Source organism: Ricinus communis, chromosome 5 (assembly GCF_019578655.1).
Source record: "Ricinus communis isolate WT05 ecotype wild-type chromosome 5, ASM1957865v1, whole genome shotgun sequence".
In the NCBI taxonomy this organism is placed as follows: domain Eukaryota; kingdom Viridiplantae; phylum Streptophyta; class Magnoliopsida; order Malpighiales; family Euphorbiaceae; genus Ricinus; species Ricinus communis.
In genome coordinates, this window is record NC_063260.1 from 3134882 (window position 1) to 3151373 (window position 16492).

Consider the following 16492-nt stretch of genomic DNA (forward strand, 5'->3'; position numbering starts at 1 on the left):
ACTCTTCTTTCTCTTATTACCTATTATCCACTATCTATTATCTTAGGCTTCAACATATTGCATATTAAAATTCAGAGTCTGTATGTGTATACATTATAGATAACTAAGTCGAATATTTTAAAAATCCGTAGAGAGCAAGAAAAGTTTAAGTCAGAAATTAATTTGTATGATAGAATTGAACATATTAGTATGTTTTAGTAAATTATGTTATGGAAATAGGCTCTCCCTTCTTAATTTAATCATTTATGGAATAATCATGAGACCCACGACCACAACACACACATCATCAATGTACAAAAAAGGATGTTTCCCATAAGTGCTGCCTTTGCTTTACTATTTGATCAATCACTCTGGGCACCATCCTCAAATTGAAATTGCAACATCTGTAAACAATCACTGTGGCCATTATTTATAGAACATCTTGTGGTGATTAACTAAATCCTCGGATTCATCTGCAAAAGAAAGGAGACAGCATTACATGATGAGAAGTCCAAATTATATTCTAAACCTGATATTTCATGTAAGGCATCTAACTGGAGTAACAAATTAACTGCATGTTAGAGGAAACTGCAAAAATAATTATTCACAGTCAATCATCAAAGCAAAGGAATTGCTCACCATGATGAGAAGTCCCATTTGAGGAAACCTCCTTGGCCTCTAACATTTAAGAACTTGTAAACTGGACCAGAAGCTATAAGTAAATAAAAATAAAAAAGAAGATTATTCACAGTCAATTGCATAGTTTAAACAATTTGAAAATCGCATAGTTGCAAGGACACTATATAATCTTTGTAGGTTAAAAAAGCACAATTACCTTCATAACCGCAAATCACAGGATCTTCAGAAAGCAGAAATGGCATATCTAGGACGACAGATCTGCATATGAGTTGCAAACACATTTTAATTAAGCGAAAGAAATTTAACATCCTTTACACTGCAGAAAATTATGACACTTTGAAGAAATTGATTTTACTTCCCCAAGTACAAATTTAAAGAAAGTAACTTGAAATATGCATGTCTGATACCTGCTGTACTTCTTGATAATTCCAGTGTTTGACAAAAATAACAGTTAAATGAAATGTTCTTGCAAATAAACAAGGTAATTACTTGAAGCAGCCTAGACCAGCAGCAAGATGAGCAGCAAAACCTGTAGCGAGTCTACTCTCTACTGTGCCACTAATCATCAGTTTAACGCCTGATTCTCTTGCCAACTCAATGATCTCAAGTGCACCCATGACTCCAAATTTTGCTAGTTTGATGTTAATGGCATCTGCCAAATTTTCCTTGATAACTCTTCGGACCTCAATCAGACTCTGGCAGGTTTCATCGACAGCAACAGATATCCCATACTTCTTCTCTCTTGCAAAGTTACTAACTTCTCCAAGACCTTTCCAGTCACTTCTATGAACTGGTTGTTCCAAGACAGCAGGTGTTATCCCTGAGTCTGCAACGGAACAAAGGTTTAGCAAATATTCATCCATCTCCATCCTATTTATTCAAATAACACGTCCTTACCATACAACTTCTGAAGAATTTCTATGGCCTCTTGACAAGTGTATGCCTCATTTGCGTCTAATATCAATGAACAAAGGGGATGAGCTGCCTGTATGGCTTGAAGAGCTTTGATTTCTGCACTAGTATTCTTCCCTATTTTAAGCTTAAAGGTCCTGAATCCTGATTGGCAATACTTTGAAGCTCCTTGAGAGTAAGCTTCTGCAGGAAAAACTGTTGGGAGCTAGCCACAGGAAAATCACTGAGCCCAGTCAGAAACGAGAAGCATTCTATTAAATATAAAGAAATGGAAACTGCAGACATATAGATGATAGCATGTAGGTAAATCAGGAACTTACTGTTACACCTGTGGTTAAGGTATTTGCTACGCCCCCGAATAATCTCCACAGTGGCACATCAATACTATTAGCAACTGCATCAATCAATGCCATTTCAACTCCGGCCCTCACCTTCAGGAGCACAAATAGCTTAATCAGGGTGACAAAATCATAACAAAGGGGTAAACCTGAAAAGAGAAGTACTAGAGGATGGTATGTAAACCGAAAACCAATCTTTTCACCTTTATAAAGAGAGAGAAAACAGGGTTAGGTATATTTTAGATAATTCATAAAGAAACTAATTATATATGGTGTTATTTATTATTTGTTGCTTTTATATTCGTTGCTTCTTTATTATGAATTTAGTTAATCAATATAAATATTACGACTTAATAAATAATGTTATATATTACAATTCAATTTATTTTGTTTGCAGCTACTTAAAAAATTCTTGTAAGATTTGTAATTTATTTTCTTTTGTTGCCATTTCAATCGGAACCGAATTAATAGTTTCGGCTCGGTTTTGGTCAAGACTTGGAGTGGGAAGAGGACTTTGAACAGTCCCTAGGTTTAAACCGAAACTGAAACTGTAGAATAATTCTGGCCCCATTTTCTACAAGCTAGTCTGTTTCCAAACTAAAACCTCAAGGTCACATTTGTCTAAAGCAAGTATTCTCCTGTAATAATTATAGCATAATTTTATCCAAAAATTAGACACGTTAGCATATCTTCAATTAAGCCCAAAATTATTAGTTTATATTATTTTATTGTATGAAGTATGAAATTTCTTCTCTTTTTTCTTTTTGTTTAAAAAGATTAGAGAAAAAACCCTTATTGTTTGTCTGAAAAACAGAAAAACTTTTGAAGCAAAAGAATAACTCTTATTACAAATACTTACAGAAGCAAGTTCAGGTCCTGGAAGAATGCCACCAATTTCGCTAAGCACCAAACTGAGTACCATAGGAGAGCTACAAGACAGAAATTCACATGCCTCCATGGCTTTAGCAAGAGCTACAGTGTGATTCACAGCTGTAACTGAAGGAAAGACTGGAACTTCTCCCCACCCAACACACCCATTAGTAAGCTCAACTCTGATAGCCACATTCTCCACTTCTTCAACACTCTTTGACCCCACACTCAATGGTGCAATTAGTTCCAGATTTAATGGCCTCCCTTCTGCTCTTTGTACATCAACCCAAAAAGTCTCAGCCAAATTCTTGAACCCAAAATTGGTTCTTTCACTACTCCTACTACTAGTGCTAACACTAGTACTAGAAGTAGTAGTAACTGTTGATTGTGCCATTAGCTTACTACCACCATAACTAGCAATCACACCAGTCTTGCTAATGTGCTTGTTAGCATACAAGTAATTTCCTGATACCCTTTCTTCCACATTGGAAGAAGGAAAGAAAATTGAAGTTTTTGGACAAAGAGCAAAACCGATTGGAGCCATGGACAAGAGAAACAAGAAAGTAAGTGAGCAGAGCACTTGTTGTTAGACAACAAGGTGATTTTATAATACAATGCACAAATGATTGAAAGCTGGTTTGGTAGAAGGAGAATATATGTTTGTTTGTACTATTTTTGTTGTTTTCTTGGATTGGAGTTGCAATTGGTGGAGAAAGATATTGTTTAGGAAGAGCAGAGTAAGATTTCTAAAGTGTCTCTTGGGACGTTGGTAGAGGCAAAGATCATTTGATTGGCTTTATATTAAAATGGAGCCACATGGTAAATGAATTGCATGAATATTTTAAGTTGACAGTGAAGGACATTTTTTTGTCTATGGAGGAGCCAACAAGGGTTCATTACTTCTTTTTTCTATTGTTACCCAATTGCTCTGTGTAATCTTTTCAGAATATACTAGAATAATTTTCTAATCTTGGATGCTTGTTGTTATTTTAATCCATTTTGCTTTAATGGTGGAGCAGCTGTCTTGTGATTGTTAATGCAAATATTTTAATACCAAATTAAGTTCCGATATCCTTTCTTGACTCGTTCTCTACTAATTAATTAATAATTAACTAAACAATTTTGTATAATGCTGCTTAGTGCTAAATCAGATTCAATTTGAGGTTGTCTTATTGTTGGTGCAGATTCATGCTGCTTAGTAGCTCTGGACCAAACCAAAGTAGATGGAAAAATGACATTTCATCTGCTAAGGTATATGCTACATTGCAATGTATTAATGGTTAACAAGTAATTCAATAACAAAAAAAAAAAAAAAGAAATATTAGCCTTAGGCTTCTAGTAAATGTTCATTACAGGCTTTAGGTTATGCAGAGTATGAGTTATGCTGCCAAGCTAAGGCTATGTTTGTTTGAGGTTAAAGTTTTTAAATTGGCTAAATACATTACCGGCTCCTTAATCTTGTCATATTTTTGCAATTAGCCTTCTAAACATAAATTTGATTCAATTGGCCTCCCAACTTCACAAATTTCTCTTTTTCAACTCCTTGACAGATAGGATCATTTGTGTTTATTATACTATAATAGATTAACAACTGCACAAAATAAGTCAAATCTACAGAACCATATTAAATCAATAATTAAATCAATTGTGGTGTAATGGTGTAAAAGAAAACAACCTATGAAGTTGGGAGGATCAATTGAGTTAAAATTAAATTTACAGGGCCAGTTATAAAAATAAGATAAGTTCTGGTGGCTATTTATATATTTAGCATTTTAAATTTTAAAAACATTATCCAGATGCAAAATAGAAGGAAAGGAACCGTTTTTTTTTCTTTTTTTCTCTGAACCACTAAAAGAGAAGAAAATGTATTTTAAGTCTTTACTGTTAAAGAAATTCAAATCCCTTTGTCACCTTATCATCTTTCTTGACATCTTTGATTTTCTATGAGGAGAAAATAAATTCTTTACACGATACATGGCAATAAAGAAGATAGAGGAAGGAAAGGTATTTTAAAAAAGAGGGAAAAAATCTGAAGGGAAGAGCAAAAGAATGTATTTTGCTCTTGTATTAGATTTTACAATAAATAATTATTAAAAGGAAAAGAGAGAAATTAATTAGATTTTTAATTTTTTTATTAAATTATAAGAAAAAGAACAATTAATTAAATTTTAATATTTTGTCATAAAAATTTCCTTTCGTTTTTAAAAATTTTAATAGCTAAATACAATTAAAATTACATCTATTCCTTTTCCATCCTTTTTTATTACCCTCAATCGAGATATAAAGTTAATTATGCCCTATTAATTACCCGCAATCCATCCATACATAGTGTCAATTATGCCCTAGCAAGCTTGGTCAGCGAGTCCCTGAAAGGGTAAGTATTTGCGAACTGTAAAAACTAGTCCCCCTGAAGGCATATTTTGTATCTGGATCAAATGAGACAATAGAATTCACTCCCAATTCGAAATTCCCATCCTGATGTATTATCCTGCAGTCAATTACTGAATGATTTTTTTTAAAAAAAAAATAGAAAACCACGCAGATAAATTTGTACACATGGCAAATCTGATGATGTCGCTTATTTAAGGCAAGACAAGAACATATATATTGTTAATGGATTACTGAAAGGAAAAAGTTGTAATCGAAGCATGGAAATGGAACAAGTTGAAAGTAGAGAAAATTGGTGTTTCCTACAGGAGTATAAGAATTCAATAAAATCTATTGTTCGACTGTACTTTCTCTATACAACAAGAATTTCAAGAAAAAAATGAAAGGAATGGGAATAAGAAAATTTCCCTCTCGTGTTAATGTCACCATAAACCATTCCATACACTAGGATTAAAATCAAACATGTAGGGCGAAAATATCAGAAGTAATTTCAATTGCACAATTTGTTGTATCTAACTAGATAGCTATTGGTTTGGCTGTGTTTTACCCCTAAGCATGTCTGTGAAATTACCCCTCATGATACGCCTGAATCTTGTGTCTTCTGCTGCTGGTGGCAGTACAGGCTTTGGGGATTCAGGATCTTGCGGGAGAGGATCCGCAGCTTCTTTCTTGCCTAATAATCCACCTTCTCCAAAGAAACTGGTGACTGACGATGCTATTCCAAGATGAGCACCCATCACCTTACTGATGGCCTCAAAAGTATTACCCGACCTTTCCTTCATTATTATCTCAAGAGCTTCTTTATGTGCCGGATCTAATGCGTCCGGATCTTTTAACAGGTTTTGTATAGCAGGTAGGAGGAAATCCCGCACACTTGTTGCAGAAAGATCTGAAGGATATAGGCACAAGAGTAAACATAAAGTGGTATTTGATTTCACAGTGCAAATGCAGTATGTGCGCAAGAGAGGTAATTAAGAGTTATAACCAACAATTGGTCCAAATCATGACAGTATTTCAATGAAATGCATCCATTTAATTGCTTGAGGGTAGCCAAACAAGCAAACTAATAAAATTATGCTAATAAAGTCCATGAGAGAGCAAGAGGGTTTCAAACCTGTAGCATCCAGGGCACGGATTGATTCACAAAATGCATTCGCTCTCTCACGGCGACGCACCACATCACTTGAAGGAGCTGGTGTTGCTGTAAATTGATATATCTTGGAAAGAAGGTGTATGCATTGTTAAGGAAACAATGGCATAACATATTCATTCAAAAGTGCAAGCAACAAAATTGCTAGTATAATAGCTAGAATGCATGAACAAAATCCTCGGTGAATAAATACCCTAAGAACTAGTCCCATAAAATTTAGGATATAATCTCTAAGTCTCTCTGTTGTGTGAGGTATCGCTACCAGTAACCCGCGTACAACAGCAACAGTCGCTTCATGGGATCCATCTTCAAGAAAAGCATCCATTTGAACACGTATCTTATCAACAATCTGAGACATGAAAAAATTGATGAGACTCGCATATAAACTGCTTCCTTAAGCTTGCTAATGTCACTTCAGGGAAGAACATCCATACTGTGTCATTTTTGAAATGTTGTGCCACAGCTCCAAATGCATCTATGCTAGCATACTTCACATTCAGGTTTTGATCAGAACCAAGAGTAACTAGGGCAGGCAAAACATGGGTAGAGGCAAGTTTCGCATCAATGTATGGAACCTAAAGCGAAAGAAGTTCAAATTCAAAAATTAATGTCAGCAGAAGTTGAGATTTCAAGCACAATTTCAGGACTAGCTAACAGATGATCAAAGAGGAATGAGTAACTCACTATGACTTTTAACAGATAGACAGCATTGATTTTCATATCCACATCGGAGCTAACAACCATTTCCCACAATATATTGAATATCCTACCATGGTGCCCTTCAAAAGTGCTGCATCATGGAAGAGACCTATATCCATTAATCATTTATAACTCAGACAATGATAAACAAAGGCACTTGGTCATCAAACGCACCAAAGAAACCGGACAGCATCAATAATCTCGACATTGTGTTTTGTTGATTGATTCTTTTTCACTGTGCCATCGACTAGTAGATTTCTTAAGTAGTCTGCTAATTCTTCATGCTTGCTGGGAGCACCTAGAATACCAGCCAAGAGGAGTGGCAGAATACACATTGTAGCAAGCTTTTCAGCCACAGCAGTTTTTGGTCTCAACCCTGCAATTATACAATGATAAAGTAAGAAAACTAATGTGGCAGAGATTTTAAAATTTATTAGTTTGTACCTTTAATTCTTGAGTGAATGGCAGATGGAAGAAATGTAAGATCTGCATTATCCCCAACTGCTAGCAAGAACACAGGAGTCATTATGTGTACCAGATAGGTATCCCCAAAGAGATCGCTTACAGCCAACAAAAACTGCAAAGCATTTTCTAAATTAGAAGAATTGGAGCAATTTCCTCAATAAAAAAAAAGGACAAAATAAATCAAAATAAATCTCACAGAACTAATTCAAATACCAAAAGGTTACCTTAGTAATTTTGCTTCTTAAATTGTCTTCTTTTTGAGGTAACATACAAGCTAGCTGTATCAAATCGGGAAAGCAATCTACATGCATCCATTCAAATGCCGACCATTCAACTTGTCCCCTGATAAGATGTTAAGACTCAGAAATCCAAAATTGCCAGCACCAAGCTTTCTGTACTAACAGTAAGTTATTTCCACCAGGAGAAAAAGAGTAATAAAAGAAACAGATGTCTGCAGCTTACTTTGAATACAGTTCAAGTAAGAAGGTTGAGAAAAATGTAGCTGGAGACTCTGGAACAGAAGAAAAGGGGCAAGTCTCAACAGCCTTCTGGTGCACAAAGGGAAGCAGCTCCACCAACATTTTCAATAAAACATCAATGTTCCAGCGTTCTCGTTCCCCTAAGACACGTAAGTGTGATTCCACAGAGCCTTCAACTCCAGAAAGAGGCGGAGAACGCTGAAAACAGAATAGGAACAATTTAAATAAATGTATCACAAACCAAGCACAAAAGAGTACAAGCAAAAAGTCAATTATAAGAAACAAGCATACCTGAGCAGAGCTCAACAAATGCGAAAGTAAGACTCTTAAAATGTGTTCTATTTTGTTTCCCCATTTTATGACTGCAGGAAGCAGCTCCTTAAGTGCAGTTTCCACCACCACTCCCGAGGGATCACAGATCAATTGGAACATTACCTCCTCAACCTATCACAAATAAGTTTAGCCATTGGAGAATCTTAATTGTATAACAGAAATATAATTTCAATTTATGGATCAGAAAAACTTAATTTTTGTTTATCCTATCTCTTTAATTTTCATTCAAGTCATCATATTATGGTGAGGGGAAAAGGCTCCATTCCCTAGACCATGTTCCATCAACCTGTTCTAGAGCTTACATTGTAGCCAATTCTGTCAAATCAGGATTCTTCTCCATGATTGCCTCGAAGCATATTTAGTGAGGCTGACCTTGAAATATTTGTCCACATTTGGGAATAGTGGAAGCAGCATAGCCAGATTACGCACAGCAGCTTCTCGAACAACAGTTGCAGAATCTTCTATTAGTTGTTGCACAATAGACAAAATTAGAGAATCACGGATCTCAGGCCGGACGAACTCTGCAATCTCTCCACAAGATTGAGCAACAAGTAGTCTACGCTCTTCATATGTGTGGCTTATCTGCAAGTCAGGAGAGAAAAATGAAACAAACATTTAGAACAAGGAAAAGAAAAAAGAGAAGGGAAAATAATTTATGAAACTCACTTGTTCCCAGCACTGGGGAAGCAATTCCGTTTCTGTCCTCATCTCTCCTACATTCTTGGCAAGACTAACACATGCCTGAAATAAAGCTCAGAAGATTCAGCATTATGCTCAGATTGTATACTTATGCTACAATATAATTGATGTTTCAAGGTATGCAATATATGATCAAATTTTGATGACCCTACATCCATTATGATCCGTCTCTGCTGCTCATCTGGACGTTTGATCAAATTAAACAAGGTGTGGGTCAAGGAATCTCTTGTGGTGCTATCTGGATGACGCTCAATTGCACACATCATTAGAGGAAGAAGCTCCTGTACAAATAAATCAATACAGCATAAAGAAGAGTCTTTCTGGTAGAACATAGATCAATGAAAAGATTAGTAAAACAAACCTCCCGATGATTGATCAAAACATAAGGAACAATTTTGGGCAAGGCATCTGCAAGGATCTGAATTGTTTCTAAACCCTGTAAAGCAAGATCATATATTCAAGATGTTACAAAAGTGAAATTCCAGCTAAAGGAAAGCACAAAAGCAACACCAAGATCCCTCCCCCCTCCCCCCTCCCCCAACCCAAACACTGACATGGTGGCGTATCATAAGAAATTAATCCATTAAAGGGTAATTCTCTCAGCAGCCCAACCCACTTTACAGAGGGGGAGAGAGAATCCAGAGATGGATAACCCTCCCAGAAAAGAATGCAATTTTCTAAAGAGATATAAACTTGCCGCATTGTCAGAAGCATCTTCAATGTTTAAGTTGTCCAATTTTATATGTAGCCCCCTGTCTTCTGATGGCGGTTCACCATTTTGTTTGGAGTTTCTTTTATTGCTTTCAACATACAGATCTCCGTTTGAATTATTTCTTAATGAACCTAACAAAAATTCTTCTGGTTTATCAGTGTTGTCAATGATCCCTGATTGAACATCTTTGCTGTCTAAAACTCCAACTGCATTATCTGGGTTCAATAATACAGTTTTATCCTTATCTATCTCAACAACTTTCTCTTCAGTCCGCAAAGACTCTTCCTTATCACTGGTAGAAACTATAGATTCAGGAGATTGTGTGCTTTGTGCTTTCAACTTTTCAATTTCCATCTGCAATGATTTTATTTCTTCCTTGTACTTATCTAAGGAATGGGATTGAATAGAATCAAAATCACTAGTCATCAAGCTTTTCCCAGAACGATATCCTTCGATGTTCATTTTCAATGAAGTGATTTCAGCTCTGCAATCATTCAGTTCCTTCCGTTGAAGCTCCCAAGATTGCTTTAACTCTTGTATCTGAAAATTGAGAAAAGGATATGGATGAATGTGCATGTGCCTATCTATAGTAATAAAAAATGATCAATAATATAGAAAAATGTTAAAGCACGGATGGTGATGCAGGCAAATTTACTTAATATCCAATCAAGCTCTTAACAATTGTTTTCTAATTATAAGTTGATTTAGTCATTTATTAATTAATATATAATTGCTTTTATACAAATCAAAATTAAAAAATAATTAATATGCTATTTTCTGAAATAAAAATCATTGTTTGAATAGGAAATTAAGTCATTAAGAAATACAATTTGAGTAGAGAAGGAAAAGATAAAAAATAAATATCTAAAATTTTTAAATCTAAACAAAATTGGAAAAAAAATTTCATTAGGTAATAACAATAATTTATTAATTGTATACTAATTGAATTTATAAAAATTACTATTGAAAATATAACATTAATATAGTACTTTTATGATAAGGATTTATTCTTTAATTAGAAAAAAAAATCATTTACTATTTGAAGGTAACTTTAAAATAAATCATCCATTTAAATTATTTAAAATAGGCAAAAGGTACTAATAAGTCCCTAAACTTTTGGCCAAAGTGCAATTAAACCCCTAAACTTTAAAGTAGCTCAATAACACCCTTCAAGTTTGAGAAACAGAACAATTATCGGAGCTAACTCTTTTTCTAACTAATAGTAATGGTGTTGATTCTTCTTTATCAAAGTGAAAGACAAATTATCATTTTATGATTTATACCGCTAAAAAGTAGAGCTAATACTTCCTCATATACAAAAAATGTAAGTTAAAGTGATTTTTTTAGCGCCTAAAACTAACTAGGTCTCATCCCATTACATGATGAAATAGACAGAGTTAGTTTCAAGGATCTAATTGTTCTGTTTTCTAAACTTTAAGGGTATAGTTGAACAACTGTGAAGTTTAAGGGTTTAACTGCGCTTCGGCCAGAAATTCAGGGACTTATCTCTCCTTTTTGCCTTAGAGTATATATTATCCTTTAAAATAAGGAGCAAAGTAACTCCAATAAACAAAGATAAAAATGTATATAAATTTTCTAACAAGCAACAAAAGAATATGTTCAAATTTGTTTGGATTATTTTTCCTATTTTAACTAGGTTAACTAATATATAACGTAACTAGTTTGATTATGTTTCCTACTTTAACTAGGTTAACTAATTTATAACCTAACCCTATAAGCAATTTAACTTATTTGCTATATAAACATGAACTTTAATCATTAGCAACATATGCACTTATTTAAGGTCTTATTATAAATAAAATATCATTAATAAACTTTTTAAGAATAATGATTATTGTCCTATGTAAGACCATGTAAGTGGCAATGTTATCAAATTGTTTTCTCTTAGTACAATTATAGTGATTGTGATTATTGTTCTCTCTGGAACTTTCGTCATATTATTTATTTTCATTGAACAAAGAACTCTCTTTTGTTTGTGCTATTTATTCATCGCCATGAAGCATATGCATTTATAGGACGCGAGGGTTAGCAAATATGTGGTCAGATGGAGCAAAAAAAAAAAACTCAAAACACATCAAGATTAATCATTACTTCTGATATTTTATACTAATTCTATAACTATTAACAGTCATTTTTTTAATAATTATTTTATTTGTCAACTTATACGTATTATGAAATTCTTTAACCAATTTATCAGTGAACTAGTCACGTTCATGAAAAATTAGTATTATATATATGAAAGTACTCTTTTGCTTACATGAGAATTACTGCAAAAATGAAAGATGAACTATAGTAAGAAAGAGTTACCTGGTGCTCCCTCTCCTTAAGATCTTTTTGAAGGGCTTCTAAGGATTTAGCTAATCCACTTAATTGAATATCAGCCATCTCTTTGTTCTTCAATAATTTCTCATTTTCATGACTTAGCTTCTCATTTGCTTTTATCAATGACTCATTTTCCCGTAGCATGGCAATTTTCTCCTGCAACATAAGAATGTATGTCGTTGGTACACAATTGACCATAAAAACCACCTTCGCGCTACATCAAACATTAAAGCAAATAGTTCATACTAATGCTTCCTAATCAAAATATGTACTCCATATGCACTCAACTGTGCAAGTATTATCAGGAAAACAAATTTTAAAATAAAAAATTAAATAGTTTAAAAGGATATAAGTTCTTAAATGATTGTAAAATTCAAGATACCAGAGAATTACAAACAAGTTGATGTTTTAGGCTTCAGAGAATGATAATCCATGCTGAAGATAATAATGGACAATGACCTTAAAAAGAATTATGTTAATTTCAGATAACAATGATGACTAAGAACTTGGACCGCCCTGATTCTATATGCTTCTAAAACAGGATCATTAACTAAAGTGATAAACATTATTGGAGTGCCTTTGACACCAACAAATCTCGGACTTGTTAAAACGATATCCACACTGAGGCTAATAATCTAGGAATGATTTTAGAAACACTTTTTATTACCTTTTAGATAATATTGATGATTAATTAAGGATTAAAATGCCCATCCATGCACAGGCTTTTAGAGCCAAGTAATAAGTCAATTAAAATAATGCAGAATTTGTACCAGTGTCGACTCAATTCACTCCACAAATTACATTAATTATAAGATATATAATTTTGAACAAAAATGGCAGATCAATATGCATGCAGCTAAAGAATAATTGCATGCAGGTCTGATCAATATTAATGGACCTTAAATATAACAAGAAGAAAAGAAGAAAAAAAATCCACATGTTTTACCAATTTAATTTAAACAACTGAACCAAATTAATGATGACTAATCATATTTGTACTCCACTTATTATTTACAGATTTAAAGCCATAAAAACACATAGCAAGTGTGTGCAATAGAGAAGCAAGACAGAGAGAAAGGAGGCCATCAAGTTCTAGTCAAGCCAAATGAAGAATTAAGAAGGCCATATTTCATGAATACCTCTGCAGCCTCCGCTGTGGAAGAAAGGTATTGATAATAATAATGTCGCAAGGCATCTGGTACACATGCAGGTGTGTTCTGCCAAACATCCAAGTTCTGATCTGTAACCTGAGGTGAAAGAATTGTCAGGCGATGAATATGAACGGAAATATTTTGACACAGATAACAAAGGCAAATACTACATTTAAGAATCTGCAGGCAAAAATAAATTGGTTTATCACAAGACCTCATTTACACAATACACATACACATGCACAAACAATCATCTGTTGTTATTCTGCTGTCTGGCTTCTGCTGAATGACAAAGATACAGCAACAACAATAATATCAAGCAACAACTGCTATAGGAAAAAGCAAGTGCTGATTTTATGAGACAAGGCTTCCCCCATTTTGTGTCAGACCAAAGGTTGTCCTTTTCCGCATACAAATTTTAATAAGTAAGAACAATATTAACAAAGCAAGAGAAAATTACAATATAAATCAAGATTCATACATACTTCTTCATAGAATGTCATAGCAGTAAGCCGATACCCTGCTATGAGCAAATATTCCTTTACAGCACAATTGAGATCTGTACGCTCGTTATTTTTCAGAGGACCCAGGTCAGAAAAGGAAGCATCCTTCTTTTGCCATAAAATGTCTGATCCAGTGTTTTCAGAAATATCTGATTTGGACTCTGGAAATGAATTCAAGACAAAATATGTATGATATGAGAAAAGAATGATGGATGTCTAGTGAAGGAGAAAAATATACATTAATGTATGACATGCGAAAAGAACGATGGATATCTAATATAGGAGAGAAATCTACACTAATTTATATTAAGATTTGTTGCTATTTACATTGAGGACTGTAATTGTAGCTGGATTAGAAAAATTGAAATGAAGGAGAAGATAATGAAACAATGATAATATTGTTAGACCAATAACAGCCCTGCCTAACAAAGTAAGAGGGATTCAAGATCCGAAAGATACAGAAATCCAAACATCCTATATGCAGATGATGTTTAGTTGAGATATTGTGTTGGTTGAGGATATAAGAGCTTAAGCAACTTCTGAGATTCTAAGCACAATATATATACATGCCACAGTCCCTACACAAACTATGTAAGATTCTAATAGCAGTCTCTCTCCTGCCTGTGGACAGTAATGCAACTATAGTGTCAATAACCTCTACCACAAAAGCGAAAAGTGAACCTGTCCCAGTTACATTACCTAATGAACTTGGAGAGTGCAACTATCCAGTTTTGGTAATCAATCTTTAATAATTAGAGGTCACATTGATGCAAAAGCTATAAATTACTAACCACTTAGAAAACTGAGCTTACTACGGTACTATGCAATCAAAGCATATAATTCCCAATTGAGCAGAACCAAAAAAGATTATGTCATACAGAGATATCAAAGATAAACAGGAACATGCTTTACCACTCGATTCCACCTGTGGCAAATCTGTTTTCTTCTGTAATTCAGTTTTCAACTTTGAAATGTCCTCCTGTGCTAAACGGAGCTCATATTCACTAAGCGCTAATTTTTCCGCTATTGTTTCTTTCTCTTCTAGCAAATTCTGAGGGTCTGCAACTGCTTTTCAAAAAGGGGCATAAAAGAGCATCGCTTACATTCTGTATTCAAGATACGGCATAAAAAATGCAGTTACATATCAAATAGTAATTGAGCCTATCTATATGGATATCTATATTTATTTACATGCGCATACAGAAAATCTGCCAAAGTACAACAGTCTCCACCACCAACTTCCAACAAGCTAAGGAGAAGAAGAAATATTAAAAACAGTTACAAGTTATGGCTATGATAGCACAAAAAATACAGAGAGAACAGTGATGTAAATGTAGATCACACAATATATACCAGACATGTATAAGAACAAACATAAAATTGACCGTGGGAAAAAAAAGTATAAGATTTTGTTCCTTGCAGTCAGGAAAAAAAATGTGTTTAAAGGAATAGCCTTTTACTTTTCCAAGAATAACAAATGTGCATCAAGAGAAACAGCTTAACTTTGAAATAAAAAATATATATTCTAGGGCAACACAGCCTTAGCCTATCCTACTTGTGCCATATTGTAAGCCTGTTATGCACACTTGCTAGCACTATTAGTCTATTCATCATTAAGATTGAAAAATCCATTCTATTTTAATAAGGAAAAAAGAAACACACCCATTTAGATGTTGCAACAAGCAGTTTGAAACTGCTGTGTATCTGTTTTAGAGTTTTTTATATCTTAAACATGTCAGATTTATCATATCAAAGAAATTTAATGGAACCCTGTTACCAGTCTCAATGAGAACTCTAACAGCAATGTTCAAACTACCTAGCTGATTAAAATCTTTACATTTTTCCATTCTAGCTTAGTAGTTTAAACAGTGCTATTTTTCAGCATCAATTCAAGATTTATGAAAAATACTAAAAAGATGCTGAAGATTTTTTTACTTTTTAAGTATCTCAGGATGCTTCTGGAAAAGCTTCAATATTGATCCACAGTGTTAATTTTATGTGATCCGTAGAATCTTCTAATATACTTTCCTTGCAGATCACAGTTGGATAAATTTTTCGCTTGCTTTAACTACAACCAATAACAACTTTTCCTAGATTAATTATAAATACTACAGCACAATTTACTACAGCACAATCTTCTCATGCTACAAACAGATAGAAATAACTATTCTGCCATCTATTTCTCAATTTATATACTAATTCTAAACTCAATACTCCTAGTAATCTCTCTAAGATTAGCCTACAATAAAAACATAAGCTTGTCAAATCCAATTTGAAATTCAAAATGCAGCTCATTCAATTAACTTTTGTGGATCATATAAAAAAATGAAAAAAGAATGCAAACATATAAACGTAAAATAAACAGAATTGAAGGGCAAAAATTGAACACCTCGAAGAGAGTTGAAGCGGGAGATCTGATCGGGAGGGAACTGAGAAGGATCAGAGAAAAATTCCTTAAGACGAATAGCGTGGTCGTCTCTGCCATCATCAAGTAGCTCATGCAACAATTCAAACGCTGTTAACAGATACTTCTCTTCTAACAAGAAATTCACCACGCAATTACACAGCGACGATCTCTCCACATCCATTTTTTTTCTTTTTCTTTTCTCTGCATCAACAACAACTACTACTACTACTTCATTTCATTTATTACAGGTCTTGCTCGGATTTGGATCTGTTTTTATTTTAGATTTTGCTGCTTTTTTTTGAGCAATTTCATTAAGCTGATTTTTCATTTCTTCATTTTATAGAGGGATAGTTATACGGTGCATTGCGGTTGTGTCGGTGTTCGTGAAATGGTTCTGTGAGTTGAGATTTGATTGATCCGACGGA

At 34.0% G+C, this 16492-nt stretch overlaps 2 protein-coding genes across 2 annotated transcripts; both read right to left on the reverse strand.

Annotated features, from left to right (window-relative positions):
* Positions 1 to 207: 207 nt before the first annotated feature.
* Positions 208 to 3476, reverse strand: LOC8265036 (L-Ala-D/L-amino acid epimerase). The gene is made up of 7 exons (XM_002528034.4): positions 2728 to 3476; positions 1851 to 1961; positions 1516 to 1735; positions 1108 to 1444; positions 815 to 876; positions 619 to 691; positions 208 to 452 (listed from the first exon to the last, which is right to left on the reverse strand). Coding segments are annotated over exons 1-7 (1359 nt in total). The 5' UTR covers positions 3283 to 3476; the 3' UTR covers positions 208 to 451.
* Positions 3477 to 5409: 1933 nt separating this feature from the next.
* On the reverse strand, positions 5410 to 16492 carry LOC8265035 (RAB11-binding protein RELCH homolog). Its single transcript, XM_048374334.1, has 20 exons — positions 16050 to 16492; positions 14573 to 14725; positions 13643 to 13821; positions 13146 to 13253; positions 11992 to 12162; positions 9649 to 10203; positions 9313 to 9387; positions 9104 to 9232; positions 8919 to 8993; positions 8625 to 8834; positions 8211 to 8363; positions 7903 to 8117; positions 7665 to 7782; positions 7420 to 7552; positions 7150 to 7351; positions 6961 to 7066; positions 6711 to 6851; positions 6502 to 6625; positions 6241 to 6357; positions 5410 to 6015 (listed from the first exon to the last, which is right to left on the reverse strand). Exons 1-20 carry the CDS (start codon positions 16246 to 16248, stop codon positions 5651 to 5653), a joined length of 3528 nt encoding a protein of 1175 aa, XP_048230291.1. The 5' UTR covers positions 16249 to 16492; the 3' UTR covers positions 5410 to 5650.

Bases quoted from the DNA above. Each gene is read 5' to 3' on its own strand.
- LOC8265036 (XM_002528034.4), bottom strand. From the start codon at position 3,282: ATGGCTCCAATCGGTTTTGCTCTTTGTCCAAAAACTTCAATTTTCTTT. The intron at 1,445-1,515 runs GTAAGGACGTGT...GTTCCGTTGCAG, and splicing joins AATTCTTCAGAAGTTGTATG to ACTCAGGGATAACACCTGCT. The intron at 877-1,107 runs GTAATTACCTTG...ACTCATATGCAG, and splicing joins GCTGGTCTAGGCTGCTTCAA to ATCTGTCGTCCTAGATATGC.
- LOC8265035 (XM_048374334.1), bottom strand. From the start codon at position 16,248: ATGGATGTGGAGAGATCGTCGCTGTGTAATTGCGTGGTGAATTTCTTG. The intron at 8,835-8,918 runs GTGAGTTTCATA...CCTGACTTGCAG, and splicing joins TTCCCCAGTGCTGGGAACAA to ATAAGCCACACATATGAAGA. The intron at 6,016-6,240 runs GTTTGAAACCCT...TATATCCTTCAG, and splicing joins CCGTGCCCTGGATGCTACAG to ATCTTTCTGCAACAAGTGTG.